Here is a 17,133-nt window from a genome sequence, read left to right as displayed (position 1 = left end):
TACCCTTAACCCGCTGGGACTGAAAGTGATTAACCATTGCCACAAGGAGAGAGTCAGACCAGCCTGAACATACTTGCAGTCTAACCTGGCTCTATGTTGTTGGTCGCTCAAGTTTTAGTTCTGTGATATTAAAATCACTTAAACTTAAAGTGACCTATTCACAATTCAAAGCAGGGCAAATACATTACACAAAATTAGCATATTACGGGTCAAGTTGAAACTAATTATGAATGTGTTGTTCTAAGTTTTCAACCTTTTAACCATTGTAATATATTAATATACAAATTGTGACATGGAACAACGAACTGTAAAAATGACGCAAAATTAACTGCAGTTTTACAAAAGTTAACAAAAACTTTAACAAGCAAAACTATTCAAAGCTGTCTTTCTTGAACAAAATAAATGCCGTGAAATGATAAAGTTTTACATTTTTAAAGAGTTTACTAATTACATGTTTTTAGTAGACGTAAAAAATTCCATGTATTAATGTATTTACTATTTATTTCTATCAAAACCGATTTCATAGACTGAAAAAAAAATGTTTCTGAAATATATAGTTAGTAAAAATGTGATCAAATGAATTATACTGGGCATAACAAATGTGTAAGTGAATGCCAAATAAGTTCTAAACTTTCCATGAATGCCATTAGATGGTTAAACTTGACAAAAATCATTGTTACAGTACATAATTATATCAGTCAATTAATTACTACCATGATCTTGTAAAACTTGACCAAAAAAAAATCATCAATACATTATACCTAACAGTCATTTAATTACTACAACACAGTGCATTACAAACAATTTGTCTCAGAAGAGAAAACAAACTAGTTGTACAAAATACAAAAACAACATAAAATATGAAAAAAACAATGACAAGAACACAGAGTTACTTTTAAAAAGCAAATTTAAAAAGCTCATGTACAAAAAAAACAACATATTAAACTAAATCTATCAGAAATAAATATCATATCAAGCAGGTAAAATCTAATTCAGTGATATTTTTTTTTAATAATGGCAGCATGTAAAAATGTAAGGCTATGTTAAGCCCCCCAAAAAACCTATATCTAATTAAATGTTGAATTGTGTTTCAAACACAAGTTCCATATCAAATACTAATATGCTATTTTTTTCCTATACAAAATAAATTCAATAACCAATTCAAAAGACAATATTGATTACCAAAAGTGTTCAATATTTATAATGTTGTAGAAAATACAAACTGTCAAAACTATTTTTACCAATTTAATATATTTATGTACATCCCTTCCCTGCATTACCATATCTCGCCTTATAAAGTATCCATTTTATTTAATTATTTTTTTTAATCTAAAATAAAAATCTGTGCTGATATAATAAAATACTAGTTAATAGTATTAGTGCTTGCATTTTGAATGAGAAAAATAATACAATATTTACATATTCAGATAATAACAACTTTGTTTCATTGCCTATAGCCTAAAAGTCAACAGAGCAATTTTCTTTAAACTTAAATTTCATAAAACATGTACACAAATCTTTCACATTGCTAATTTTACAAAATGGTGATTACAACTATATGTTTCACGCCTTTTATATTGAATTTTACGTAATCTTCAAAAGTATTTATATTGCGACCCCTGCTTAAAAACTCGAGCCTATTTCAAAAACCGTTAATAAATATTCAAATCTTTAATTTCTTTAATAGGTTTTCTTGATCTTCGTTACATAAAAGATAGCATTCAAAAGTACTTTACCATGTCGTTTGCATTCTACTGAACTATTTATTATCAGTTCTTAATATTTACAATCTTGACCTTGAATCCCTTATATTACTAATGGACCATTCTAAATTCAAAACAGGACTAGTCCATTACAAATTACTAGGGAAGATGGTTTAATACAGCAAAGATTGATAGATATCATAGGGCATTTACTCTACGACTTATTATTTTCATCTTTAAATAAACCACAGAGCCAATCATATAACATATATAAAATTATACATGTCAGCCCATTACAGCTGACTGCTTAAGTGCACTGAAATACGTTCAATTATGTACAATAATAAGGTTCCAAATTCAACAAACCGGTAAGTTAAACAGTTACAATTTAATCACTGCATGTTTACTTTGATTTATTCTATTTATTAATAGAATAATTTGCTACCAAGACAACTGTGGTACACAATAACATCAATTACAAGTACAACAGGACTAGATTTTCCATACATATAACTTTTAAATTTCTTAAAGCGACACACCGCCAAATTTGTGCTGATTTTTACAAAAACTTACAAATCTTTTCTTGTATGTAAACGATGTCAAGTCTTAATAAAGTTACTTAACCTAGCCTAAGCACTTTTAATTTACCTATAATTTGTAAATTTACCCAGAAATCTCTCTTTCTCCCAATGCAGGGTAGAATTTTGATGATAACATTAGAAAATTCTGCAGTTTTTTCCATAATATATTCAAAATTTCATCTGGAATGCAAATATTAATACATTCTAAAACCATAAATCATTCTATTTTTTTTTTTTTTTTTTAATTTCTCCTCTGAAAGCGTGCCACTTTAAATTTCATTATTTTGTAAACATTAACTTGCTTAAAGAAACCTACAGAAAAATTAAAATCTCACTCTTAACATAAATACTCAACAATTCTATAGCAAAAAATATTTGGACCACTAACCATTTAACAACACTGTCAAAGGATTTCAGTAAACTTACTACATGTTAAATATTGATATCTTTAAAGTGTATAAAGCTATATTTGTTTTGGGTTTTACTTCACATCGACACAGTATAGGTCATATCGCGACGTTCCAGCTAAACTGGTGGAGGAAGACCTCAGGTGCCCTTCTGTGCAATTATTTCAGGCACGAACGGGCACCTGAGTACAGGCTGTCCAGCACCTTCTGACAAAAAATTAGGGCAAATTTTAGGGCAATTTTTAAGAAATTTTAGGGCTAAAATTTAGGAATTTTAGGGTAAATGAAAGAAATTTTAGGGCTCAAATTTGGAATTTTATACTAAATTATGGCCTCAAAAGACCATGATATGGGCTCAATTTTGCATATTTGACACAAAAGTAACTCACAAATAATGCTCTAGTTTGGTTATAGCAAAGGTGTTACCAGTGTTCCATAGTCACCAGTGAATAAATTGATTCACTGGTCAACTGCCTTTAAAAAGAGCTGAAAAACTACATTAAAACATAACTAGAATGAAAACATTTTCAAAGTTATAAGAATCCAGGAACAACCAATATTCAATTAGTTAAGCTATGATTAGCCAATAAAAATGCAACTTCCTTGGAAACTTTTTATCACAATTTTAAACAGGTGACTATTTTGATATAGTCAAAGTGGTACAATTTTCATTGTTCCATTTAAAACTAACAGTTTCTTATATTTTTCTGATAACATCTGACAATTAATCAAGTAAAGATATAATAAGCCCATAATAAATGGAAGAGGAAGTTATGCTTTAAATTTATTTTAGCAATAAATGCATTTCTTATTTGGTACATTTAAAACAAGTCTTGATCTTTCTTAAAAAAAAAAAAAATGATATGACCCACTAGAGTCATTCCCAGGCATATTTAAACTTAAATTCAAACAGCAGGATATACACCTATGAAGAATTTGTTCAAGATAAATCAGGCTACTAAAAATTGTAGAAAATTTCATTGTTCAAGATAAATCAGGCTACTAAAAAATTGTAGAAAATTTCATTGTTCAAGATAAATCAGGCTACTAAAAATTGTAGAAAATTTCACAACAGTGTCAGTTTTTTCAATGATTTTCAACAGTTTTTTTTCCAGATTTTAAAAAAAACTTACACTACATGTATATAACATATGTTCAATACATGTTAATGTGTACAAAAATGGCAGCTGAAGGTGTCACTTCTTAGTATGCTAATTGGGTAGCAAAATGGTTAAAGCATTCAATCATTACTGCCAGTTTACCTTACCCATTTTATAATTACGGTAGCAAATATGGAAACTTGTCTAGATCTGCCAGCTGGTATCACTTACATAAGATCTGTTCTACAGTCATCACTTGAAAATAACTTGATTACAAATTAAGACGTTATTAATAAGGACCCCTGCATAAAGTCTGGTGAAATTTAGTGGTGATTTGTGTAAATAGTTGCTTTAAATACACCTAAGACTGAGGTAAATGGTAAAACTCTGTAGCCAATAAAAATATGACTTCCTTGGAAAAATTTTATCACAATTTTAAACAAGTGACTATTTTGATATAGTCAAAGTGGTACAATTTTCATTGTTCCATTTAAAACAAACAGTTTCTTATTATTTTTCTGATAACATCTGACATCAAGTATGGCATTTCTGCAGGAATTGAAGTATATGCAACATGTGACTTATGCAATTTAGTCAGACATGATATCAACTCCACTGACTGCGTTTGAATTTAGGTTGTGATTGAAACATGGTTGTTTCTGGATATGTTTATCACAAAGGATAAAAAAATAGGAATTTAAGTGAAAAAATAGGGCATTTTTAGGAATTCCCTTTGAATTTTTCATTTTTTTAGGAATTTTAGCCAAACTGAAAAAAATTAGGATTTTTTAGGAATTTTAGGGACGCTGGACAGCCTGTGAGTAGAAACACCGACATTCCGTAAGCTAGCTGGATAGCTTCCTCACATGAAAGAATCCAAAGTCCCTGTCGGGATTCGAACCCACAGCGGTGAGGGGCAAGTGGTTTGAAGTCAACGACCTTAACCACTCGGCCAAGGACGCTTATAAAGCTATATCTACAGGAATATTTTAATAAACTTGATGTTAAAATATTGTTATTTCCATAATCTTACAGTCCATACTGGAAACAGTGTCTACAGTTATTGAGCACACAACTTAATATTGTATATAAACACTATAAAATATTCCAGAACAAATTGTTACACTGCTTTTTCAAGTAGGGTTTAAACCATTTAGCAATGATTTCATGCCTGCACCATTTGACATTAAAGGACATTTACAAACTGGGGTCATCTTTTTCAAAATTCAAGCAATTTTTTTTGTCAATACAGACAGAAGCTATATAGCTTTATACACTTTAATGTGTAAAAAGAACTAAAAATATTGTTCACAATCTATCGTTTCAAAATAATAACAAAAATTTATATTTTCATTTTTTGCTGATGCAAAAAAAGAAAAAATAATTCAGAAGTTTTACAAGAGAACACTTATCAAAGGGATGAAGAAACAGCTTCTTATAGTTACATTAACCTGTTTAATGGTAGGTAGTGTTGTAAATGACACATCCATATCACCAGTATTGAACCAGACCGGCCTTAAAATCCACAGGCTGGCCTTAGAATCCACAGGCGGGACTTAAAATCCACAGGCGGGACTTAAAATCTACAGGCCAGCCCTAAAAATTCATGCAGTCTGGCCAGACTCTATACTATTACATCATTTTCGTTTCTCTTGTGTGTTTATTCTTAACTAAAATCCCTAGACATACCAATGGACTGTGTCAGCGTCACAACTGGACTTTTATATAAATTTAGCATGGTATAAAGGTAAACAAAATGCCATAGTACGTGTCATACACATTTATAAACTTAGTCTTGCATTTCTTCGCCATCAATTTCATGTCGTTGCCTATACTCCTCTAATGTTTTCTGTATAGTGTCACTGGAATAGCGGCATTTAAGTGAGCCACATGTACATGTAAATTGCTTCCATTTAATTATCCAAAACTTCTCTCCATAGTCAAACCTGAAATATAGTATGATATACTGCGTTATGCATATGATGTACTGCAAAATCTTATAATTTTTCAGGCACTTATTTACGTGATTTTTGTGGATTGACTTATCAAAAAAAACATGAATATCTTAATGAAATGAAATCCAATGAAATTTTAGTTTGTCTGTTGTACCATTATTTTTAATACATTATTTTCATTTTTTTTTTTTTGCATTAAACTGACAACCTATTTATTTGAGAACCTACTTTTTGTCCTTTTTGACACAATCATTAAATTGTATGCCCACAATTTAAGTGAATTCAATATATTACTTTTTGTATAATGCCTCTGATTGTACAAGTGATAAGATAGAAGACAGAGCTTTGCCATGTATATATTGGTAGACAAGTCTGCACATCATTTGTAACACTTCGCCCATGACCAATAATAACCAGGGGAAAATATTTTAATCTTACTATGTTTCCCCACCCATAACCCAAGCTGACATCTATAAATAACAAAATAAATATTCTTTTACAAACAATGTATCAACTTAATGACATCAGTTTTGTACCACTAACTGTAATTTCATATTCCTTCTTGAATAACTGATTGATACAATAAATTCAAATTCCACTACCACAAGTCTATAACTGCTTTTTTTTTACAGAACTTACCCTAGTTCTTCCTGTGCTTTTATATCCCTGTTTGCAAACAGACAAATCCTTGGAAAACGGAGATCCTGCGAGTCCACAAACACTTTAACAGGGGTCAAGTTGGGTTCACATAGATGATTTATAAATCTAGCCACATTACCAAATCTCCTAGCATCTATACAGTATGTTTCCCCATCCTGAAATACATATGTATATATATTACACAGAGTTCAAAAATGTCTAGTGTATAAAAAGACCAGAGTATTAAAATTGGTTAGTTTCTTTTTGTATTTATGCCTATTTCAACACCGTTTTGGTCATATTTTAGCCATTGGTCCATCTTACTGGCTTCCAAGGATAACTGACCAGTAATTACTAATTCATAAGCATGTAACTGACTAATACTCACATAGTTGTGCCAAATGACCATTAGTTTAGTTTATACAAATTTATTTTAGCTTGATTGTGTTGAAAGCTATAAGCTAATTGAAACACTCTCAAATCTGTTCCTGCAGCCAACCAGTACTAAGCCATGAATGTAAAGTTTCTTGCCCCTGACAGAGTTTAAACCCAAGCAGTCAACAACCCTAAAATTTCTAGTCTGACATGTTAACCTTAAGACCATGCCTCCACTTCAAATGACCATAAAACTTACTGTCAAAGATCAGTAATTTTGTCACAAAGAAATTTCATCTCATCCAAGGATCAAACCAAAACTCTTGGATAACAAATCTGAACTCTGGCTATTAAGCCAAATGGGCCATGTTGAATATTTGCTAGTTTTTCACAGCCACAGTCAAAACAAAAACTGTCTGACAGGATTTATTTGAACTTGCCATAACCCTAAAATATGATTTAAGGTGGGGAAAAATAGGGACCATCAATCACACTTTTGAGTTATCTGCCCTTTGAATATTTTTGCTTACTTCCAGGGCTCAACAAATGCAGGCCAGGCCTTTTCTGCTTTACATGTACCTAACTTTTCTAGAGTCCTTGTGTAAAATTTCAACAAGTGGTTAAGAGCCAGTTTTTTTCTCTTTAAATATATCTAAACCAATTACTGAGTATTATTGTAGTGTAAAGGGGATCTACACAAACCTTATTATCCAGGTCAAACAAGTAGGAATCATCTTCACGTCTATCTGCCTCGGAATCTGATATATGCTCTCCTATATACCTGGCAATAAAACACAAATATATGTAAAACACTATACACTATCAAAATAATTGAAGGGTATGAAGCTATATTTGGCTGTCACAATAGGTAGATTCTTGTGTGTGTGCATTTTTTCACTTTACACCCATGAAAAGGAGAAATTGTATAATGGAAGGGAAAATAGGTGTAAATATTGCAGTGGAGAATATAGAACAATTTGCATGAGCCATGCATAGCTGTGCATTCTTATCAGATTGAAAACTGTTAATTTCCTCATACCATTTTGATGTTGAAACCTCTAGCAATCTTTAAAGTTTTCTTGTCTTCATATATAATAAATGAAAACTATTTCATAATGTTGGCACTATATTTATAATATACAATGAAGAGCTAGTTTAGACTTACTTTACCAAACAGGTTTACCCTTAAGACAGCTAATGGCCATAAAAGCATACTTTTTGCCACAAGTATGGAACAATTATCTCTTCATTACGACCAGAATATATACTGCTGACTCCTTAATTTTTGTAGTTTCTATCTAAATGGACAGTTCCAAACTTAAAGCAAGTCACGTCTATCATACAAATTTAGCACAGTTTTCTAATATACAAATTAAGTTAGGAACAGTTAACTTCAACAAGAAATGACCAGTGAATATACATGTATGTTAACAGACTTACTCGCATATAAATGTTCCTCTGGCTATATCTACCAGTGTCTTACATCCCCATCCTCTCCCTACAGTCTTAAACACTTGTAGACGGGACCTGAAAACAACAATAATTCAACATGATCACTAAAAACTTAGTGGGTTTTTTTTTGTATGTGACAACAATGCTTCAAATTATTGTATGACTGAAAAAATATGTATCATCACCTTAGTGCAATAACTGGTTAATTCCTATTAAAATTAGAAGGACTTAACCCATTACTGCACTAAGTGAATGTATATTTACCTTAAAACACTAACAGTAATCTAATACGGCTTCAGAAATGTCTTTAAATCAAGGCAATTCAACTTCATCTAAAGAAAATTTCACCTATTGATAATGTAGAGCACAATATATTTTCAAAATTAACATTACAATAGAATTAATAGAATATCTACTAGACCACCAATTAATGAAATACTTTGTAAACCATTTACTGACAGCTGCTAAACGTGTAACTTTAATGATATAGCCAATCTGTCATTACTGCCGCAACTTGAAGGGCACCAGTTTAGAACTAAGCTAACCTGCACATCTGTGAATTTTGACCAGGCTCTATACTGTTGGTAGCTAAACTTTTGTATTTGGATATTGAAATTCCTTATTATTCAAATAGACTGTTCCACATTAAGAACAGGCTAAATACATTACACAAATTCAGTAGATTAAGACTGAAGCAAATTCTATACGGCAAATTAAATGTAATAAAATTAACTTACATGACCCCATTTTGAACAACCCTATTGTTACATGTGGTCCAACACTCGCACGCTCTATTGCACTCAAATATCAATGGTGGTTCAAGCATGTTGAACTCCGGTATAAGTCTGTTATACTGTAAATAAAGACATTACAAGAATATATTTAACTGCACAGTTCTTAGAAATAAGTCTTAAACCTTTTTACTGGAAAGGCAAATATAAGTAAAATGTTACCATTACAAAAAGCGTCATACAAATGCATGGTGTATATAATTTACATGTAAGCAAATACAATGACCATTTATAGATTATTTTTTGAAAGGCTTCTTGTTGGTAGAGTGAGGCACGGTAAGGTAACACCAGCACTCTTAAGGCAACATTTCTGCTCTTGAACTTCAGGAAGAAAACCCAAGTTGCCCATTCATATCTTATCTTTTATAGAAACTAGGCATCTAAGTATTATGCCAGCTTGACATCATCTTCATTACACAAATGTGAATCAAATATCATTATAGTTATTTGTAGATAAATAACACTCAGAAAGGCCTGAATTCTGTTTACAAAAACATATATACCAAAAATATACCGATATCAAAAGTGTATCAAATTGTTCATAGGATATTCCACAGTCACACAGATGGACAGCAGGAGAGAAAAGGGCAAATCTTTACTAAATGGGGACAAAAAAAACAACAGAAAAAGCATGTTATATTGACAGCACTGATACTGAAAACATAACTAGATAGATGGTCATCACTCACCTTATCATACCAACATCGTACACTATTCTTGCCACAAGCGCAGTATATAGATGAACAATCATCCTTACACTGGCATGTCTGCAGACTGCCGATTACACGATTTATGTTAAGGCACGTCGTCTCTATATTGTCAACAACGTAGAGATAATCTTTCGGCTCGCCCTCATCGTCCACACCATTCACACAGGGTATTGGAATGTTTTCACGACCCTTTGATAAGTCTCTGTAAAATTATAACTTGTTTTTATGCATATTTTTATAAAATCCGACATGAACACTGTTAATGAGGAATCAAACCACAATTTAACATCCTTTATATTTCTACTTTACTTTTATTTATCAACCTGTTCTTATTGATTAACAATTTGGTTGACATGTCCTGAAACTGTGACCAAATAGGAAGTAATTCATTAATTTTATTAATCAAACAAATTATTTAAGCCACAATTTCAGGTGGATGAAGGCGTCAAGAACATAAAAACATTTCCAAAGTTACCTGGATTTATAAAATGTACAAAATAAACCGACTTTTATCTTAAAATGGCCAGTTTTTAAATTAACAACATTATTCAGGTTATGTTGTAAATTTCCAGCATTACTAGTCAAGGATAACCTCTTTTAGATTATATAGCACAACGTAACTGATGGATATTGCCAGTTTTGGAAATCAAATAACTAGCAGTGAAATGTAATTCAGACAGCTTCCATAATCACAGATCACCTGATATTACTCTTAAAATTCCAATTAATTTGTGCTGTCTGATCAGGGTCTTCACTGTTCCAAATTCAGTCGGTATATATTTTGAAATATTGCCTAAATATGATGAAATGATTTTACCAGAATGAAAGATAGACAAATCCAAATCAGACATTTACTGTTTTGAGGGTTAAATATTGTTTCCTTCAATAATTCATTCATGACTTCACATGCATTTTACCTATGAATCAATTTATCAGGTTTCCCCATATGTTTGGCACCAAAACTTTTCAGCTGTTTGTTTACTTTCAGAGCCAGATAGACGGCTGTAGTCTGCTCTATACAACACTGAAATATCACAAAAATAAACTTGTTTTTTATAGATATACACAGCAGTTCTAAAATTTATCTTATCTTGTCCCATACAATACAAATATTTATGACAGACTTTCCCATATTAATAGGGAAACTACTAACAGGCTTACAGATATGCTTTTTCTCTTTTTTTTTACTTTCTACCAAATGGAGTAGACTAAAAAGAATTCATAATAAACCTTCAATTTTGACTGAAAGCTACTTTTCAGAGATAAATTCTGTAATATTTAACATACATTAAAACTCTAGAGAAACTATATAATGTATCACCTCTAATGGAGTTTCTCCTTTGTTATTTTTAGCTTCCACATCAGCGCCTCTAGCTAGGAATAATCTGTAATAATAAAAACGTTCAAAACGTTTTAAAACTACAACAATAAGCTTAACCACTTTAACTAAGATGAATCTGCCTAATATGAATTTCCATGCTTTGAGAAACTATTTACAGATAAACCCTAAACCTGCTGCTGGCGACTGAAGCTACCCATGCAACCAGTGCACACAAATATCAGTCGGCACATTCTTATTGTCTAATCAAGGCCTTGACATTAACGTTTTTATTTGGTTGTCCTTTTGGGCAAGTACTTTCCCTGACCCAAAGCTTGCTTGCCCTGACCTAAACCGGTAAAGTGTTGAAAACGACCCTACATTTATTAGTAAGTTTTGAGAAAAAAGTGTTTGCAATCTTTGAAAATGGGGTTTATTTATTCTCTGATCATGCACGGGTTTCGATATAAGCCGTACAGGCTAATTTAAGAAATTAAGACATTTTGTGACAAAATCATACTCATATTTTCACTAAAATTGGTTGGAAATAGAAGGAAGGTTAAAAGGGGCTAAATAAGATTTTAAAATGTTTTCAGTAATTTATATGTATTTTTGAAGAAAAAAACAGTAAAAAAAAAACATGGTTATTCTGACAAAAAATCCAAGTTTTGTGCATTTGATATATAAAAATCAAATAAATATAGTATTTTCTTCATAAAAGAATTTTTATAAAGTTGTGGACAGAAACTTTGTGGGTTTTTTTTGTGTTTACCACATCTTAAGTCGCGAAAATATGTGACAATTTCATTTACAGATTTTGTTTCTAAATTTACATCTTTTTTCCTTGTGGATATGTCTCTGTATCACATTTGCAGATGAATTGTTATTATTTTCACAATTATCTACAGGAGAAACGTTTTTTCTTTGAGGATATACGATAAATTTTAGATTTTAACGGCAAAAAAATAAACAGCCAGAAATCAGCAAATGTTTAGACGGCTAAATTAAACTACAAGTTCAATGTTGTGATTTGAACTTCAACAGGGTTTGAACACCTTTAATAAGAAGAGGTGTTGACATAATTAATAATGCTAATAAAGTTTTGACATATTCATCAGACAACCGAATAGTCTGTGTACATGTACAATTGCCCCTGCTGTGAGGTTCGTTATTTATCGTCTCCACAAATGTGATCCGTTATAATTAAGTCTAATTAAGATTGAAATTGTATTTTGCAAGGATTATTGGTCATAATATAGGAATTTTTTCACTTGCCCTGTCGGACAAGTTCTTTTGAAATTCACTTGCCCTGACCAAACTTTTGGTTGTCCCGGGCAGTCGGACAACCGTTAATGTCGAGCCCTGTAATCATGGTCTGTAATGTTTGCTATTTATTCATTACATACTTTAAAATTTTCCCCAAAACTGATCAATTGTTTTTGTCCAGATTGAAAGATGGACAGGTCAATTAATTATATAACATGGTTAAGGTTAAAGAATTTCATCAACAGATAATAAAATTGAGAAGTGACCACTGACCAGTATAGTTTGGTCAAACTGCACTAACATGGCATATTCTGGCTTTTATAGGCACTAGCCAAACATTGGTAATTTACAAAGGTATTTTTATAAGCAATGTATTTGTAACAGCTTAAACATGAGCTTGACAATTATAGGTAACCAAAACAATGAATCTATTTCAATGAACGGGAACAATCCTTAATAGCTCTTAACGAAACTATTAGGGAAAGAATTAATACTTACACTACACATTCATAATGGTCTTGTCTTGCTGCTATATGCCTGTAATAAAAGTGACAATCATAACTTAACACAGAAACTGAGAAAGCAATTCTTCTATATAACTCTTGACATTATCATTTTTTTAAACACATTCAAAATATTTCTCAATCATTTATAATCTGAAAATATTCAATATTATATGTAAGATAAGTCAAGACATAACAATAACCTCGATTCCAGACACCATCATCCATAACAAGGTACAAGTGTTGTTAAAGTGACATTTCTTAAATTCTAAAATTTTGACCACAAGTTAAGGGTGACACTGCCACCATGTGGGTTATAACAATAGCTTATCTATTTCTTCAAAAAGTGAGCTGAAATTAAGCCTAGTTTGTAATTACTTAACACGAGAAAATCTATTAAAAGAAATATTAAAATACAATTTTTTTTTTAAAATACATCTATAAAATGAATTATGAAATCTTTTCCCATTGCTGAAGGCCAGGAGCACCTTAAAAATACCAAGTACATGGGTGCAAGTTGAAAATTTGGAAAAACCTGAAAATTGTAATTGAAAATCATTTTCCTACATAATCTAATTGTAAAATATGATGGAAACCCGAGCTTCAGACATATGCCTGAAATCTCGCACCAATGCAAGTGAACCTTTGTGATGTGTTTACTTACAGTGGTCTATCACCATGCATGTTTAAACTATCCAGATCACAGCCTGCTGATAGTAGAAGTTCCGCTATAGTCACACTGCCAGAAAATGCTGCCCAATGCATCGTTGTGTTCTCTTCCTACAATTATAAATACAACTCATCACTGTTGTTAACAGTCGTCTAGACTTTTTTTATTCTGCCTAAAATAAAATACTGTGTGTTCCCCCCCCCCCCCCACCTGACCCCTACCTTAATATCTAAAGATCATTTTTTTATTTTTTTTATTTTCATGAACATGGAATCAGGGTCTCTGTCAATGAGAATCACATTTTCTTCTCTGTCTCATGTTTTTACATAGAAAATATGCATTCTTGGATATATCTTGAATAAAACTTTGAAACTTTTGGTTTTGAATTTCAAACAGGTGCTAATCATTCACATTTTTATAAAGCCCATATAATTCAGATATAAATAATATATTCAATAACAAAATATTTTGGATTTAAGAAATTTCTTTTAGTTATCTATCCTACTTAAATTGGCATCAGCCACAGAAACAAGATATAATTCAAGCCATCTTCCCTGTCAAATATTGACTCTTAAGATTTCCTGGATTCAATTTACTGTTATAAATTGAGATAACAAACCAAATATTATAATTTTTATGAAAGAAACGTCTATAATTACAACATAACTTACACTATCTCTCAAGTTAGGATCTGCCTTCCTCTTCAGTAAGAGTTTAACAGCTTCAACCTCCATATGTTCTGCTGCCCAGATCAGAGGCGTCCATCCACCATCATCTGTTGTATCAATGTTGAGGCGGTCCGTGTTGAGTAACATATTAATTATATTCACATGACCCGCCTTCGCTGCAAAATGTAGTGCTGTCATTCCATCGTCAGCCTGAAAAATTGATTCCACGAAAGAATTACAAGAAAGCAAGAGAAGAGGTAATCTACTTAAATCAAAATGAAGGAATTAAGCTAGCCAGTGTCAGTCTGTAAAACAGTAAAGGCTGTACTGGTGGCAAAACCATGCCATTTTGCTCTAAGCCTTAAGGTGCTGAGCTCTAAGCCAGCAGGTGGCAACCATTCTACCTACTCATCCAGAGCAAACAAATCTCAGCAGGAACATTCTAATTAAGATTATTAGCAGGGTGGTGTAAGGGTCAAGTATGCTTATACGCACGCTATCTGGAGCTTTAATTCTGATTAAGATTATTTAGCTATATATGGCTCAAGAAAAATGGACATGAGTGTGATTTGGATCTTCCTTTGCCTGGTAGTGGCAACAGATATAATGCCAATGCCACACAACTGCTGAACATAATCAGCTGGTAGATCTGATTATAGTCTTGCAATGTTAGATAGTCAGTCATTAAATATGTTGAAATTCCCCTAAAAATAATTAATGGTTCTGTCCAGATTGAAATGTGGACAGGTTCATTTAAGTTATTTAGCATGAGGGTAAATGATAAAATCATATATATGGTTGTTTAGCATTGCTTACCTTAGCATCTATGATAGCATTTGCCTTGATGAGATAGTGCACTACATCGGCATGGTTGTTCTCGGCTGCAAACATTAGTGGTGTCTTCAATGACCTATCTTGGTGATGAGGTGATGCCCCAGCCTAATTGTGATCAATATTACATAATGTTATAGGCATATTAAGCCTCCCAAATGAATTACTTTTTCTTTGAGCAGGAAAGGCAAACTTATCAGGGTTTTTTTTTTTTTAAATTCCTTTTATGCAATATCGGTAAGTTAAAAATACCACATATCTACCAGGTACAAGAATAAGTGGAGGAAGACCTCAGGAGCCCCTCAGTGCAATATTTTAGGCTCGAGCAGGTACCCGAGTAGAACCACTGACCATCTCTAAGCTAGCAGAATAGCTTTCTCACATAAAAGATCAACAGACCCTAGCAGGATTTGAACTCACAGTGGTGAGGGCCAAACAGTTTGAAGTCTGCAATCTTTACCACTCGACCATGGAGGACCTTATCACTCTTGGATTCTAAGTCTGCAATCTTCACACAAAACACTGAACAAACTTTGTATGTTCATTTCTTACACTTTATCTAATTTTCACATGATACAATTAGCAAGTAAGGTACATATTTACCTGTATAAGAACATGCACTATACTAAGACTGCCCACTGCTGCGGCTGCATGTAGAGCACTCTGACCCTCAAGATCTTCAAATAATTCATTTGGATCAAAGCCATCCTCTGTAAAAACATCATATTGTTTTGTAAAACAAAGAATTATCTTAGTAATAAGGTCAGGAATAAAGAAAAGCACCTCATTTAATCTCAACAAAGCATTCTCATAACTATAGTCAGAATTCTGTTAAGAATTTCTGGAATCTGCCAAAGATTGCAACAAAAGCACAAATTTTCAAAGATGGCAGACCTATTAATCTGTCTTATTTTTCAGGTTATTTACTTTCTGTCCAAGCAAAATTATAAATTCAACTTAATGTTATAGATTTTGTACTTTCAGTAAAGACCATAATAGAGCAGACTAACTTAAAAATACATGTAAATCTTATCTCAAGTTCTGCTAAATCTCTGGATAATAATTTATCAAAATACATTTACATACAGGAGATTAAATTATCATTACATCAAAAGGAATGGCAATGATTTTTTTTTTGTTAAAAGCAATTTGCTTTTCTTTTAGCAACCTTTTTAATTATTATAAAGAACAAAATCTGGGAAGAAATTGGTCAAAAATATAATTTACCAACTAAACTTACCGTTCAATTTTAATGTTATCAAAGCACATATAGGAGTGATGTACTACTCTTTAAAAACAGAGCATAAGCTTGGTAACATGAAATCTATCAACTGATCTGATCTTGAAATTATTGTACAACAAATAATACCTAGCATATAAACAACCCTTTCCAAATCATTGTCGTAGGCCGGTGTATATAAACATTTGGGTAAATGCCGGTACTTCTTCGGCCTGCAAAAAAAAAATCGGTCCAGAATTGTTTTTAAAATTGTGTCCACAATTTATAGCAAAGACAAAGTATCGAGCTAAATATCATATGATTTTCAAATACTCTACAACTGTATTCTTTTCCTAACATATATTTTATCATGATAATTGAAAAATTGTACTTTCTTGTAACATGGGACAGGTCTGGTTGTAACAATATCTTAACCCTTAACCTGCTGTAATTAACCTTTGCCACCCAGAGAGAGCCAGAATCTTTATTGATGGTAGCTCAAGTTTTTGTAATGTGATATTAAAATCCCTTAAACTTAAAATGGCCTGTTCATAATTCAAAGCAGGGCACATACATTATACAAATTCAGCAGGTCGAAAGTTTTAAGACAGAGTCGCTGCCAGTGTCTCATTTTTCACAATGATTCATACTGCACATACAAACGGGGAGAGTTCATAACACAATAATGAATTTGTTTATTTCTTGTATTATTTGCATGTACTCGTTTTCCTTTTTTGATTAGATTTGTGTAGGTCAGGTCATATGGCAAGGTTACAACATTACTGGTGGAGGAAAATCTCGGACACCAGTGGCTAAGTAGAATCATCAACTTTATTTTGATTGATTAGCTTACAAGAAATGATTAGCTTACAAGAAATAACTTGTAAACAACAACAACAGTGTCCAGGCTGTCCAGCACCTTCTGACAAAAAATTAGGGCAAATT

At 32.0% G+C, this 17,133-nt stretch overlaps 1 protein-coding gene across 1 annotated transcript in view; it reads right to left on the bottom strand.

Moving 5' to 3' along the window:
• Window positions 1-3,881: 3,881 nt before the first annotated feature.
• Window positions 3,882-17,133, bottom strand: part of LOC132749876 (uncharacterized) — a 32,757-nt gene continuing 19,505 nt past the window's right edge. The window contains exons 10-23 of the mRNA XM_060739789.1: window positions 16,339-16,421; window positions 15,573-15,679; window positions 14,955-15,077; window positions 14,142-14,348; window positions 13,465-13,580; window positions 12,796-12,834; window positions 11,035-11,098; window positions 10,631-10,737; window positions 9,693-9,915; window positions 8,950-9,065; window positions 8,201-8,287; window positions 7,463-7,541; window positions 6,386-6,561; window positions 3,882-5,737 (exon numbers count right to left, since the gene is read on the bottom strand). Of these exons, the coding sequence (XP_060595772.1) occupies window positions 5,581-5,737; window positions 6,386-6,561; window positions 7,463-7,541; window positions 8,201-8,287; window positions 8,950-9,065; window positions 9,693-9,915; window positions 10,631-10,737; window positions 11,035-11,098; window positions 12,796-12,834; window positions 13,465-13,580; window positions 14,142-14,348; window positions 14,955-15,077; window positions 15,573-15,679; window positions 16,339-16,421 (1,684 nt within the window). The 3' untranslated portion in view covers window positions 3,882-5,580. The remainder of the gene's footprint in view (window positions 5,738-6,385; window positions 6,562-7,462; window positions 7,542-8,200; window positions 8,288-8,949; window positions 9,066-9,692; window positions 9,916-10,630; window positions 10,738-11,034; window positions 11,099-12,795; window positions 12,835-13,464; window positions 13,581-14,141; window positions 14,349-14,954; window positions 15,078-15,572; window positions 15,680-16,338; window positions 16,422-17,133) is intronic.

Source organism: Ruditapes philippinarum, unplaced genomic scaffold (genome assembly GCF_026571515.1).
Source record: "Ruditapes philippinarum isolate M1 unplaced genomic scaffold, ASM2657151v2 ctg447_1_1_1_1, whole genome shotgun sequence".
NCBI lineage: Eukaryota > Metazoa > Mollusca > Bivalvia > Venerida > Veneridae > Ruditapes > Ruditapes philippinarum.
This window is presented reverse-complemented; position numbering and strand designations above follow the sequence as displayed.